Source organism: Mytilus californianus, unplaced genomic scaffold (genome assembly GCF_021869535.1).
Source record: "Mytilus californianus isolate M0D057914Y unplaced genomic scaffold, xbMytCali1.0.p SCAF_7, whole genome shotgun sequence".
NCBI classification, from domain to species: Eukaryota; Metazoa; Mollusca; class Bivalvia; order Mytilida; family Mytilidae; genus Mytilus; species Mytilus californianus.
In genome coordinates this window covers 12,254,595-12,268,373 of record NW_026262723.1, presented here as the reverse complement: position 1 = coordinate 12,268,373, position 13,779 = coordinate 12,254,595, and the positions used below count along the sequence as shown (strand labels likewise).

Here is a 13,779-nt window from a genome sequence, read left to right as displayed (position 1 = left end):
TACAAATAGTTAACACGACACGTGTCAGGTGGAAATGTTCATGTACAATAATTTTAAAGACCAAATATAGCTCATAAAATACTAATTGAAAAACTGACCTAATGAAACAGCTTAACTATAATATATTTAGGATGATTCATTATATAGACCAAATATATACCCATTATTTATTATAACTAATAGAGAGCTGCTGCACCATAAGCGCATGATACACCCGTCACCCTTTTTGCTCGTCTTTATGCTTTAAATGAATTTATACGATCAACTAAAATACTTCGAGCACTGCTCAAATAGACTCCCCACAAAAAAAGAAAGAAAGAAAAGAACAACAAAGAAAAAAATATGAACACAGTAGTACGTTTTGACAAAAAAACAGGAAAGATTTGGCACTATTAAAGCTACATCAAGTTTAACTAAGTTGCCACGATTTTTGAATGAATAAAATTCTATAACCGTCCTAAGTGTGAAAAATTGACAATTTTCGACGATTTTTCGAAAATAAAGTTCTATTACTCCGCAATGTCATATCTGAAATGTATATTAAGAAAGGAGTTCATTTTGGTTAGATATAAATAAACAAGTCACCATGGCGATGATGCAATGTTTCATAAAAACTGCAGCGCTACAAGTCTTTTTGAGTTATTGTCCGAAAACAGCACCCCTGTTTATGAATAAAGTCCTAATACTCCAAAGTGTAAAGTCAGAAATTTTAAATTATTGCATGTATCTCAGTGGTTGTCGTTGGTTCATATATATATATCTGACATTTTGTTTTTCGTAAATTGTTTTGTTTTAAAAGGTCGATTGTTTTCTAAATTGAATTGTTTCATATTTTTCATGTCGGGGTCTTTTATACCAGACCTTACGGTATGGGTGTTTCTCATTGTTAAATGCCGTGCAGTTGTCTATAATTGTGTACGTCCACTTCATTTGAACTTTGGTGGATAGTTATCTCATTGACAATCATTCCACATCTCCTTATTTTTAGATTATGTCAATTTATATACATATAAATTTTTTACCAAAGTTTAATGAAAATTGCTCAAAGCATTTTTGAATTATTTTCAGAAAATTGAAAATCTCCAGTTTTTTTATGAATAAAATCCCATATGTCGTAAACGTAAAATATAAAATTTATAAAAATCGAAAAGGAGCTTACATCTAAAGATATAAACAATTCACCAAAGTTCCATATACACTGGTGAAAAGTGTTTTTGAATCATTGTCCGAAGTGTTGATGACGGACGGACATACGGACGGACTGACAACGGAATGCAATATTACGTCCCGATAACGGGCGTATAAAAACAAATTTTTCAGAGAACAATTGAAGGTCTTTCCATCTCACATTTTGAAAATTAAGGTTTAAATGAAATTTTCTTTTCAGATATGCAGATTGATTTTTCCCTTATCACTAGCATGTCAACTCTGCACGAGGTTATTAGTTCGAATCCCGCACGAGGCAGGTGCACTCGACTCCAATCTAAATTGACTAGGTGTGTCTCCGGGCACTCCGGTTTCCTCTTCCAATAAAAACTGACCGCCATGAAATAGCACAATTATGCTGAAAGTGGCGTTTAACACCAATCAATCAATCAATCTTAATTTCTTTGAAATGAGGGAGAAGATCAGATACATCCGGTTTAGAATAGTCACTTCCGGTGAACCGATTTGAAAAATATATGATTTCTATATATTTCCCTTTGAATTAAAATCCCCGTCACACTTGACCACTATCGCAGCACGCTCACCGCGATCTAAAATAAATTCAGATCGTCAATTTTAGCCGATTCATGTCAGACGTATATATAAATCTGACAGTCTTTCTATTCAACAAATATAGTGGACCAATAACCTAGACTGTTTAATCACGAAAACATAACGTTCATCAATTTATATAAAAATGGGGTCAAGGTTAGCGAAACCTAATGATTGGGGCATTATACGTTAGAGCAAAAACTTGCGACTCGGATAAAAATAAAGTGATCGGGTATAATTTTATGGATTATAACGATCGGTCGAAAAGGTACCACTAACGTTCCATCAGAACATGCTATTTGGTCAAAACATGATAATCGAATATGGAAAGTTTCTCAGGACAAAAGATAGACATGACATATACTGGTAATAATACGACAAAATGCATTATAAATGGAGTACATCAATATGATTTTGCTTATCTTGCTATTGATTTACCTTGTAATAAACCTCTTGATGCTCTTTTGTGTAAGGAACACTCAGTGCCAATGAATTGAAGTGCATAAGTTTTAACGGCACCAGCAATGAATGTGGCAATTGCATATTTCCAGTTATTACAAGAATTGTCTAAATTCAAAACAACAGATGTTTAAAATAACATGCATTTGAAATTGTCAATTATAGTAATTGAGTATATACAATAAAAGGTTTCATTCCCTTCATGTTAAATAATACAAAACATTCATTAATTTTTATTGTTGGTTTTGGCTTTGAGGTAAAGTTATAAAGCGTCACCAGAACCAATAATTAATTGAAAAGAGGTATAGTTATTTTAAATGACCATTTCTAAATCATGTTGTTGTTTATTCTGTGTTATGTATCAACATGGTGTACTTGTTTGTGTTGATTTGCGTTGCATCGAAGTGGCCAAAAATAAAAACTTTCACCTTCACCGAAAACTTGATTTTATTTTCAATTGTCTTGTCGTCTGTTCGTTTTGCTTTTTAGTGCTGCGTCTATAAATTTGATTGCTTATTAATTTAAGGTGAGGAATTAAAAGTTGTTTTATTTATTCTAATAGTCATCTTTTTGTTGATTCTAGAAGTGAGAGAAAACTACAGACGTCTAGACTCAGTTTCAGGGTCGTACAATTATATATTTATAGGTAAAATTGATAGATATCTTCCTCTGTCGTTTGTTCATCTTTATCTTTACCTTGTTCGTGTTGTTTGTGACTTTTGTCTGTGAGCAGATAATTTGGAACATACACGCTATCATTACCACGCTTTGTACCATGGTCACACATCCAGGAACCTTCAGTGTCATTGTCAGGATTTTCAATTGTTACAATTGTTCTGTTTGAATCTAAGTACTGTACAGTATTTGGTGTTGAACATTCTCCCTTTTGTCAAAGATGTTCTCCCTTATGTCTAGAACGTATTGGTGCAAGACATTTTCCAACGGTTTCTCCTTGAGGATTTTTAATGATAACATCAAACCCTAGCATGTTAACTCTACAGGTTAGAATCACTTTTCCATTTCTAAGGTCAGTCTTGAGCAAGACACCAGTATCTTCAAACGGCATACATGTACCTATTTTAGTTGTAAAGTATAACAGTTACTTAGGTGACGTACAACTATTCTCATTCGGCAGACAACAATTCTAGAGAAAATCGTTTGAAAAAGTAGAAAACGGCAAATTTCCTTCAACTTAATTAAAATTTCAAACGACACAAAAGCCGTTAAAATAAAAACTGTATTTATTAATTTCGTATAACGTGTCCAACCAACAACTACGGAATGTAATTCTACTTCATATCAAAACTTGCTATTCAATTATAAAATTTCTTTAAAAATAATTATGGTTTTCATTTGAAAAGAAGACCAAATCAGTATTTAATGGCGGTGGGTTTTACTCTACTTAATTTTTGTCCTGTTGTCCGTTTGTCCGACTTAAAGAATAGCCAAGTTGAACGCAAGTGTTGTTGTATGGTGAGCATAGAGGATAAGTATGCAAGAGTGTATTTTGCTTGTGCATTCGGAACCACTGAAAGGCAATTTATACCAAATAAAGTTGACTATTACTTATTAACTTTTTTTAATAATTAACAAAATAGATATAATTAGGACAAGTTAACGGGTCAACAAAAATGAAGTCAAGGTAATATAGCCCACACATACATGTACTATCACGAAAACTTAACATTGATTAATGATCACGATAAAGGAAGTTAAGGTCAGGTGAACCCTATCAGACAGACATGCAAACTATTTCCCCCCTGAGCAGAATGTTGAGGCTATTTATTAAAAAAATTCCGTTATATCGTTGCATCATGAATGCATATATTTATATTGTTTTTAACTTGTTAAATCATGCAGTTTTATTGGTATCGGGTAGGTAGATATTTAAAACGTTTATATTTCAAGTGTAAACATTACAATTATTTACACAAACTGATACCCAGAAATTATAATTTCTTTTCGATTAATACTAATTTAATTTACACGGGAATTTTTATCCGAGGGAACTGGGGCGGCGACACTTCGACCTGTCTATGGTAGAGTTGAGCAGCGGAGACATCCAATACCACTCCCTTTTCATATATTTATATATTGAATGACAAAATGACATACATGAAGATACCCTAGCTATCATATATTTTTTAAAGTATATATACCTACACATATTAATAGCTATCATTGTTATGCTTTTTCAAGTATACAGAACTAATTTAGACAGCAACCCAATTAAAAAACAATCAAAATGTGACAATTAAGGTTCAATCTACGGTCTTCTTTAATGCACATGTCATTACAACATTTTAAAGTTTTTTATATGCTACATGCAAGATAGAAAAATAAAATAAAATTATAAATTTAGAAGACGAAAATACAATATATACAATGATCATAAAACAGAAAGACATTTAGAGGGAGAGCCTGGGCTCATTTATATGTCAACATACGAACGGTCTCCCACAAAAGATTATATCAATCCAGTATGTCAAGCTTTGAAAGGTGATTCTTTTTCGTCAGCCAACATTAAATGGTATAGTAAATAAATATGAAGATATGTACAAGTAAAACAATAACAAACAATACAATATCAAGCTGTATGCTTAATAAAGTGTTTGGTAAAATATGTTGATTCTCTTATGTTGATGGCCTCATAGTGAATTTTTAATAGCACTGCAGAACTTATCATCTTCTTTATAACCAACGACGTCCATTATAATTTGAAAAAGAGTAGTTGCAAAACTAATATGTTTTGAATTTCAGCCGCTTACAATAGGTCTTATATAACAAATTACCTTTCTGAGTAATTTTCCTAAAAGGAATATATTCAAGAAGTTCAATAAAACCAAATAACATGAAAAAAGAAACATGTAATTGTAAGGATACTCGTTATTCAAATATAGAAAAAGAGGCGTGTGCCATTCCACATTGAATCCAACTACAATAAAAAGACAAGATCTTCATCGACAACAAAAATAAACATACATATATGTAAACTTTACATTTTGAGGATCATGTTGAAAAGATGTGAGATACCGTATGAAATATATTAGTTGTGTTATAATAATTATGTTTACTTCGTTTCACTCTCTACACTTTTCGATGCCTATTATGAACGAAAAACTTTCAGTTGGAAGGACCATACTTTTCTAAAACAAATAAATAAGCAAACAACCAAAGAAAAAGTAAACGAACAACTCCGATAGCTATTTGAAAAAAATAATCGATAAAGAGGTATAAACGCAGATGATTAAATGAGAGGCGAAAGATACCTGAGGGACATTCAAACTCATAAGTCGAAAATTAATCGACAGCACCATAGCTAAAAAAAGACAAACAGACATACAATAGTACACAAAACTCAACATAGAAAACTAAGTACTAAGCAACACGAACCCCGCCAAAAACGGGGGGGGGGGGGGGGGTCTCATGTGCTCCGGAAATGTAAGCAGATCCTGCTCCACATGTGGCACAAGTCGTTTTGTTCATGTTAGTACAAACCCGGTATCAAGTCTAACTCGGTAGGTCACATTCGTGAAAAGGGGATGGGATTGTAGTTACGACATTAGGAACATATCTGCTATCATCTGTGAAACGGATATTCCATAACGGTCAACCAACACGTGATGGTGTCAGTAAAATTTACGAAGGGATGATTTCAACTTTACCATTTAGAACTCTTGGTTTAGACATTACCCCTCCCTTTCCAGTGTTAATACATTCTCCAAAAAAATTAATTGGTAAATCTAAAAAATTGTATAAGCCTTTTATAATATTTGTAATCCACTAAAATTTATATATGTATATTATATTTGCCTTCGGGTTTATATGATCCGTTCATCCTATTTTGACTCTTTCAAAATTCAAGAGTCTATCCTAAATTGAGGAAAATTATATGGCCTTCCAAATACCGTTTCGATTCCTAACATCACTGAAGAGACATTAATTGTCGAAATCAGGATATGGTGTACAAATTTTTGCACCTCATGTTTGCGTAATACCATCTTTTCCGCAAGTTTATTGTTTTCTGTTTGGTAATAAATTAATAATAAGATCTATTTTGTTACATCTTGTGACCCGTTTATTTGGCAATCGCCAATGGCAGTCAACAGGGTGTACGAACATCAGTTGTTCGACCTGCTAGTCAAATGCGTTTTGTTAAAATATACTTTTTCACTCATTTGGTCTTTTGGAAAATGTTTTTTGTGCTGTATTTAGATCCCTCTACCAAGAAATTTGATTTGCATGCACACGTATAAAAATTGCGGTTTTTATCCAACGCAATCATAGGTTTGAACGTTGTTTTCAATTAAGACTTGTTTATATTTTTTCGTTTGGGCTTGTATTATATTTGCCTTCGGGTTTATATGATCCGTTCATCCTATTTTGACTCTTTCAAAATTCAAGAGTCTATCCTAAATTGAAGAAAATTATATGGCCTTCCAAATACCGTTTCGATTCCTAACATCACTGAAGAGACATTAATTGTCGAAATCCGGATATGATGTACAAATTTTTGCACCTCATGTTTGCGTAATACCATCTTTTCCGCAAGTTTATTGTTTTCTGTTTGGTAATAAATTAATAATAAGATCTATTTTGTTACATCTTGTGACCCGTTTATTTGGCAATCGCCAATGGCAGTCAACAGGGTGTACGAACATCAGTTGTTCGACCTGCTAGTCAAATGCGTTTTGTTAAAATATACTTTTTCACTCATTTGGTCTTTTGGAAAATGTTTTTTGTGCTGTATTTAGATCCCTCTACCAAGAAATTTGATTTGCATGCACACGTATAAAAATTGCGGTTTTTATCCAACGCAATCATAGGTTTGAACGTTGTTTTCAATTAAGACTTGTTTATATTTTTTCGTTTGGGCTTGTATTATATTTGCCTTCGGGTTTATATGATCCGTTCATCCTATTTTGACTCTTTCAAAATTCAAGAGTCTATCCTAAATTGAAGAAAATTATATGGCCTTCCAAATACCGTTTCGATTCCTAACATCACTAAAGAGACATTAATTGTCGAAATCCGGATATGATGTACAAATTTTGCACCTCATGTTTGCGTAATACCATCTTTTCCGCAAGTTTATTGTTTTCTGTTTGGTAATAAATTAATAATAAGATCTATTTTGTTACATCTTGTGATCCGTTTATTTGGCAATCGCCAATGGCAGTCAACAGGGTTTAAGAATATCAGTTGTTCGACCTGCTAGTCAAATGCGTTTTGTTAAAATATACTTTTTCACTCATTTGGTCTTTTGAAAAATGTTGTTTGTGCTGTATTTAGACCCTTCTACCAAGAACTTTGTTTTGCATGCACACGTATAAATATTGCGGTTTTTATCCAACGCAATCATAGGTTTGAACGTTGTTTTCAATTTAGACTTGTTTATATATATATTTCTCAATTGAATCGTTTCATATTTTTCATGTCGGGACCTTTTATAGTCGACCATACGGTATGGATTTATCTCATTACGGTTGCCTATAATTGCTTACATCCACTTCAATTGAACCTTGGTGGATAGTTGTCTCATTGGCAATCATACCACATCTCCTTATTTTTATATTGACAACGATAATTTCATTCATGATATAAAACAAATTCTTGAAAACTTGATTTAAAAGCTCTAAAACCATTTATGAGTTAAAGGATTATTAGAATACCGACGCTAAGTCCCTGATAATAATTGAAATATGATCGATTGTTGATCCCGCAGCGGACATAATTATGCAACCGGTAGAGCTTGTTTTCTTGTTATCGAAGTACTCACATTTTAAAAACAAGTCATAATAGACCATGATCCGTGTATTAATTCATCTCCGTCCGCACACATGATGAATTCCGTGAACTTATATACTTGTGGCTTCCGTCATCTGATATACTGTGGCTATTTTCATTACAATTTATATTTTTTAACCTCTATCAGATGATGTACATTCATTAAGTAGTAATCCTGACTTCATAGCAGATAAGACATTGTGAAACCCGGCCAGCGATACGTTTGTGCAAGCGTCAGGTTTTTCGTAAACGTGTTTTAGAAAACCAAAACTATCCTTAAATTTTAATCCATAGCATTACTTCCCCCAAGGTCATCCTTGCAAAAAGTACCGCTTATAAGTCGACGCCAAATGCAGTCTTACACGATCGAAACTACCACTGGGGCTGACGCACAGTTGCGTGATCTAATTGTTTTAAATAGACGGTGTTTATCATTGACAATTGAGTAACTAAAAGTTTGGAAATTATGTAAAAATGTTTCTCTATTCTATTTGCGAATGGAAAAGGTATTGTTCACCATCTGAGAAAATATTATCGAGGGCAGATTGCAGATCGCATATTGTAAATTGTGTTTAGATTTTTTCAGTAGCTTAAAGGGTTCTTAAAATTTGAATACACTGGATCATGGTCTATTATGACTTGTTTTTAAAATAAAATAATGATAAAAACTGCTACTCTGTCGATTTTGGTATAAGTTTTAGATGTTTGATAGTCTGTAAATAATATACCTACATTCCTCGCTCGATCAATACACACAGAGCTTGTTATGCAGTGTAGACGCTAGTCAATCTGTATGATGACCGACTATTTTTATTTTTGTTGACTTTAGTATAGTGAGCTACTGTCTCATTAAGTTCACCCAAAATTACTTTTTCTCAAATAAAACTCATTCTGTCTCTAGTCTTCAATTGACTATAATCTATTTTCGGAAGGAGAGCTTCGGCATTCCACTTGATTGATCGATTAGCTTCAATCGGTGATTTCAACTTATGCCTCAGTTTTCCCTAGGCCACCTACATGTAGCTACACTCGGGTGTAAGTAAATGGCTGCTATGCGTAGTGTTTGAAGACATTTAAGCAACTTTCAGCAATAGAAGCGTTTTTGATTTGAGGTTTTTACTTTTTAGCGTATTTAATGTGAATTCTATCTCATGCACATTCATCCCGCATAATGCAACACATTTATAATGCAAATTTCCCGACCATTAGGAATTACTTTAACGGTCTCGTGGTAGCGTGCTCACCTTGTGTACAGTACGCCGTGTGTTCCACCCCCACCGAGGCTAAAACCAAAGACCTGAAATTGGTATTTGATACATTGCAGGTAAGCACGCTGCATTCAGGAGTTAAAACATAGAATGATCGGCTAGGAGTCAGAATAATGTGGCAGAGTAGGATAACATGTCTTTCTGTTCCCTTTTCAACTAGCAAACAAAAGGGATCATATTGATATCTCGCTAACATGTAATCGTCCTAATATTCATGTAATATTTGCCACTGAACGTTAAACAATAATTCATCATCATCGTCACCAGCATCTCGTAAATGAATTAAGTTAGACAAAACACATTTGCACGTTTAGCTAATCAGATAATTAAAACAAAATGTAGAATTGTGGTTTCAAATGAACTATTTATAAGTGTTGGTACATTGACTTAGTAAACACTATTAACTTTTGTATTTTAATCGCTTGTTACCCCTCGTCCTGAACATGCATGATTATATTTGCCACTGGACGTTTAGCAACCAATAATTAATCAATCACTTGTTACCCATCTACTGTTTTCCCATTGGAATAGTTGTATAGTGATTTTGTAGCATAAGACAAAACATCACAATAACAGCTTAATAAACACATAAGCTAGGAAAATGAATTGACTTCACGCATTAAAATTTTATTTACATTAAAAGTTAAATTTTACACGTTTTAAACCAACTCTATCTCAGTAAAAGTAAAAATGTAAATAAAGCATTTTTTTTATATTCAGATGTAATCTGTGTGTTCCGACTCAAATGAAATTTCCAGTTCATAACGCTCCATTGATTTACTTTTGTTAATATACAATTAATGACTTTTGATGAGGTTGATACAATGATTTATCAACACCAGAGATATTTACGGAGGCCAACGACCGAGGGCGAATATCATACCTCTGGGGTTGATAAATCATTGTATCAACTAAAATCAAAATCAACAATTGTTTTATGATATGACTTTTTATCCTTCTCCAAAATCAATTTATACATTTCATAAAACTATGGATTTTTTAAAAGGTTAGTTTAAAAGTACCCGGCAAAGTTGATTTCAAATGGTTTTGGCAGTCTTAAGTAGGCCGTGGAGATTAAAATTTCTTTTAAGTTTTGTATTTGGCTTTCAAAATTGTTTGTCTCGAGCGTACATGGTCAAGATTATTCAATCCCGAAACACACGTTGCGCGCACAGTTATTATTTCATATGCCTTAAAAATACAATTACAAAATAAAAAACAAAATATCTTAGAGACCACCAATAAAGCCATCCGCGTATATTTGATCTTAAACGATATCAGAATTATTTTCATCCAGGTTATATAATTATTCTCCGCTTCTTACAGAAAAGAACACTAAAACAGTTTTCTACAACTTTCTATATACATCTTTAAAATTGAACATTCGATATGCTATAGTAAAACAAATATAAATATGAAAAGTATAAAACAATAAAGCATTTAAAAAAATGATAGTTATGAAATGCTAATACACAAAATGAACTATATACGTCTATCTTTCTCATTTGGTTCCGGTCTCGTTGACACATAGCCAACATCTCCTTTTATTCACACTTATTGCCATTTTTATATCTTCTAGAAAATAAGAAGATTTACCTTACATTTGTTAGTTTGAAGGATAAAAGGAGAAAGGAACTTTAAAGCTGAAAAACCGTATGAACTCAAATTAAGGACTCAATCTGGCTTTCTCATTGTTAATACATGTATGCGGTTCTCTGTAAAACATAAATATGAAAACGGTCAACCAAGCTAGGCAAGCGTACTGTCAGTTCAGATCATTTAGTATTAATAACATTGTATGTGTCTGATTCAGGTCTGTTTGTCGTAACTGTGTCATTCAATGTATTGTAAACATCACTCGATGCCCCATGATCATACAGGTCATCATCGTCTTTAAATTTCTGTTGTTTTCCGCTAGCAGTAAACACGTGGTATTCATCATCTCCCGTGACATCATATATTGATGAATCTTGTGGTTTCATCTCAATCATATTTTCTGAGTCTCCCAAATGATTATAGATTCCTTCTTCCGTAACATTTACTAACTTCCTACTTTCTTCTAGAATGGTATTCTTGATTGGTTCTGAGTAAGTTTCAGGCTGTCCCTGATCAACAGTTGTAATCACGTGCTTGTTGTTTGATTTCGTTCTGTTAGAAATAAAAAAAATGTAGTTTATAAAATTGTTCGAAAAAGAAACCCACATCAAAACCTGTAGCTCCCTCGAAAAAAAAACCCAGTCTCTAAACCAAGAAAAAAAAAGAGAAATATACAACGCTAAAATCAGTGTTTTCAATAGCACAAATTTAAAGTAAACGATATAAATGGGTAAAAATAAAACTAATATTGTACCAAACTTTAAAAATATGTGAGTTTATTTTCTACTACACTAAATGTGGCGATAGTGTTTGGAATATGCCATGCACATCTTATAATTTTATGTAAAAGTTTATTAAAATATAAATATAAAAAGATCACGACAGAATTAAATCTTCAATATTAAAACTATATTAAATTCATTCGTGAAATAAACCATTAGGGTTGACTGTAGTGTAGAAATTTGTTAATCCCTTGGCTTCTTCCGTCTAGAAAGAAAACCTTTGCAAACGCTGGGTATCCGTTTTGTTGTGTTGAATGTATAAATACACATAAACGTTGAACCCTATGTTTTGTTTAAGGAAAGTTGCACGATCTTTGCACATTCGTGAAGACTTTAGTGAGATGAAGAGAAGCATTAAACGCGCCTTTATGGGGAAATTGTGTGTCACAAGTAAATGGAGACCTCCTTTAATTCATATTTCATTTTCCCATTGACTATTGCAAGAAACAACAAAATAAATATAGACTGAAAATAAAAACGCTTTTTAACAACAAAATGAAAACGGTGATATGTTTTTAAATGCAATGTTTAAGGTTTTTCCTTTTCCGATTTTTTCGATCATAGATGCTGAAAAACCTAGGACAATGACTATAATTCATATCTTTTTATGTAAAAAATAAATAAATTTAAAATGTACCGTTATCACCTATCTTGTAATAAAACCAAAAAAAAAAAAAAAAAAACAAAACTACTGTGAGTCTTATCAAACTTGATCGGCTTACCAGAGCATCTCTTTTTAGTAATAATTAACTGGATTGATGCTAATGCTGGTGGACGTTTCGTCCCCGAGTTTTTCTCCAGCCTAGTAGTCAGCACTTTTGTGTTGACATGAAATATTGATATAATAGAAAAACAAAGGATATGGGGTATCCATCTATGACACAAAATCAGTACATACACAGCAAAAACACATTAAAAGTAAAGGAACAGTGCTTTTATTGCTGTTCTTCATCTCAAAGTCACAGCGAGGCCTTCAACACGGAACAAAAAAAAAAAAAAAACTCTCACCTAATTGCAAGTTTTAGACGGCCCCTAGCACCGGTTTGAGGGGATTTGTTTTGCAAAATGATTCGAATAGACTTTGTAAGACGTATCACCAGCAAATCGGGCCCGATTCATTTTTCTTTAAACTTACTGTTTATAAAATGTTGAATTCGTATCAATAAGGGTTTTCTGCCCCATGTATAGATTGCCTTAACGTTATTTTGCACAACGTTTAGTAATTTTTGTTTTTTATGCTCTTTGATTTGGCATTCCGACCGTTTTGATTCGATCATCACTGATGAGTATTATGCAGATGAAATGCGCGTCTTGCGTACCAAAATAATAAGCCTTGTATCTTTGATAGGCTAGATTTACGAATAATGTATGGTATACATGCCTATGTATCAACATTTCGATAATACACGCATGAGGTCGTTACGAATGAAATCATTGGTAAAGAACAATGTATTAATGCATACCTTCTTTTAACAATTAACACAATTATTACGACAATCAAAATTGCTACAAATCCCCCAACGCTCCCAGCTACAATTGGAACTAAAAAAAAAAATGAAAAAAAATATTATTAAAACAAAGAATATAAGCTAATTTTATTTTCCTTATACGGTTTAAAAAAGATTTGATTCAAGAGGCAGTTTCTAAGAAAATCATAATTTGAGGCGAAAATCATGCGTTAATTTCACAGATATGTTCTATGTCATTATTAGTACTTTAATAAACGAAATGAAATGCAAAACCACTATTTTCTTATGCAAGAATGTGTACTCACGTCATGAGCGATTACCTAAAAAGTAGGCCTTCATAAAAAGCTTAGGTAACAACATGTACAAACGTAAATAAATTAGATTTAAGGTAGAAATAAAATAAAAAAAACATAAGGGTCACAGGGTGATTTTCAAGCTACAGGTTGGGCAAGATTTGTATAGATTATGCATGTAAATCCCAACTTTGTGTGATAAAAAGAAAACTTAATGATAGAATTTTAAGCAAAACAAAGTAGGTAAATTCATAACACTTTCCTTTATAAAAGTAACTTTATCTGTGTTATCTCCCCTTAAATGGCAAAACAAAAATTAATCAAACAAAAGATATACTGTATTTGTAAAAAACAATCGTAAAAATAT

At 32.6% G+C, this 13,779-nt stretch overlaps 1 protein-coding gene across 5 annotated transcripts in view; it reads right to left on the bottom strand.

The window, feature by feature from the left end:
- Positions 1–10,613: 10,613 nt before the first annotated feature.
- The window catches only part of LOC127707601 (uncharacterized), a 33,358-nt gene continuing 30,192 nt past the window's right edge, over positions 10,614–13,779 (bottom strand). For all 5 annotated transcript variants that reach the window (XM_052212195.1, XM_052212198.1, XM_052212199.1 and 2 more), the window contains 2 exons: positions 13,114–13,192; positions 10,614–11,420 (listed from right to left, as the gene is read on the bottom strand). In XM_052212195.1, the coding sequence (XP_052068155.1) occupies positions 11,048–11,420; positions 13,114–13,192 (452 nt within the window). In that variant the 3' untranslated portion in view covers positions 10,614–11,047. The remainder of the gene's footprint in view (positions 11,421–13,113; positions 13,193–13,779) is intronic.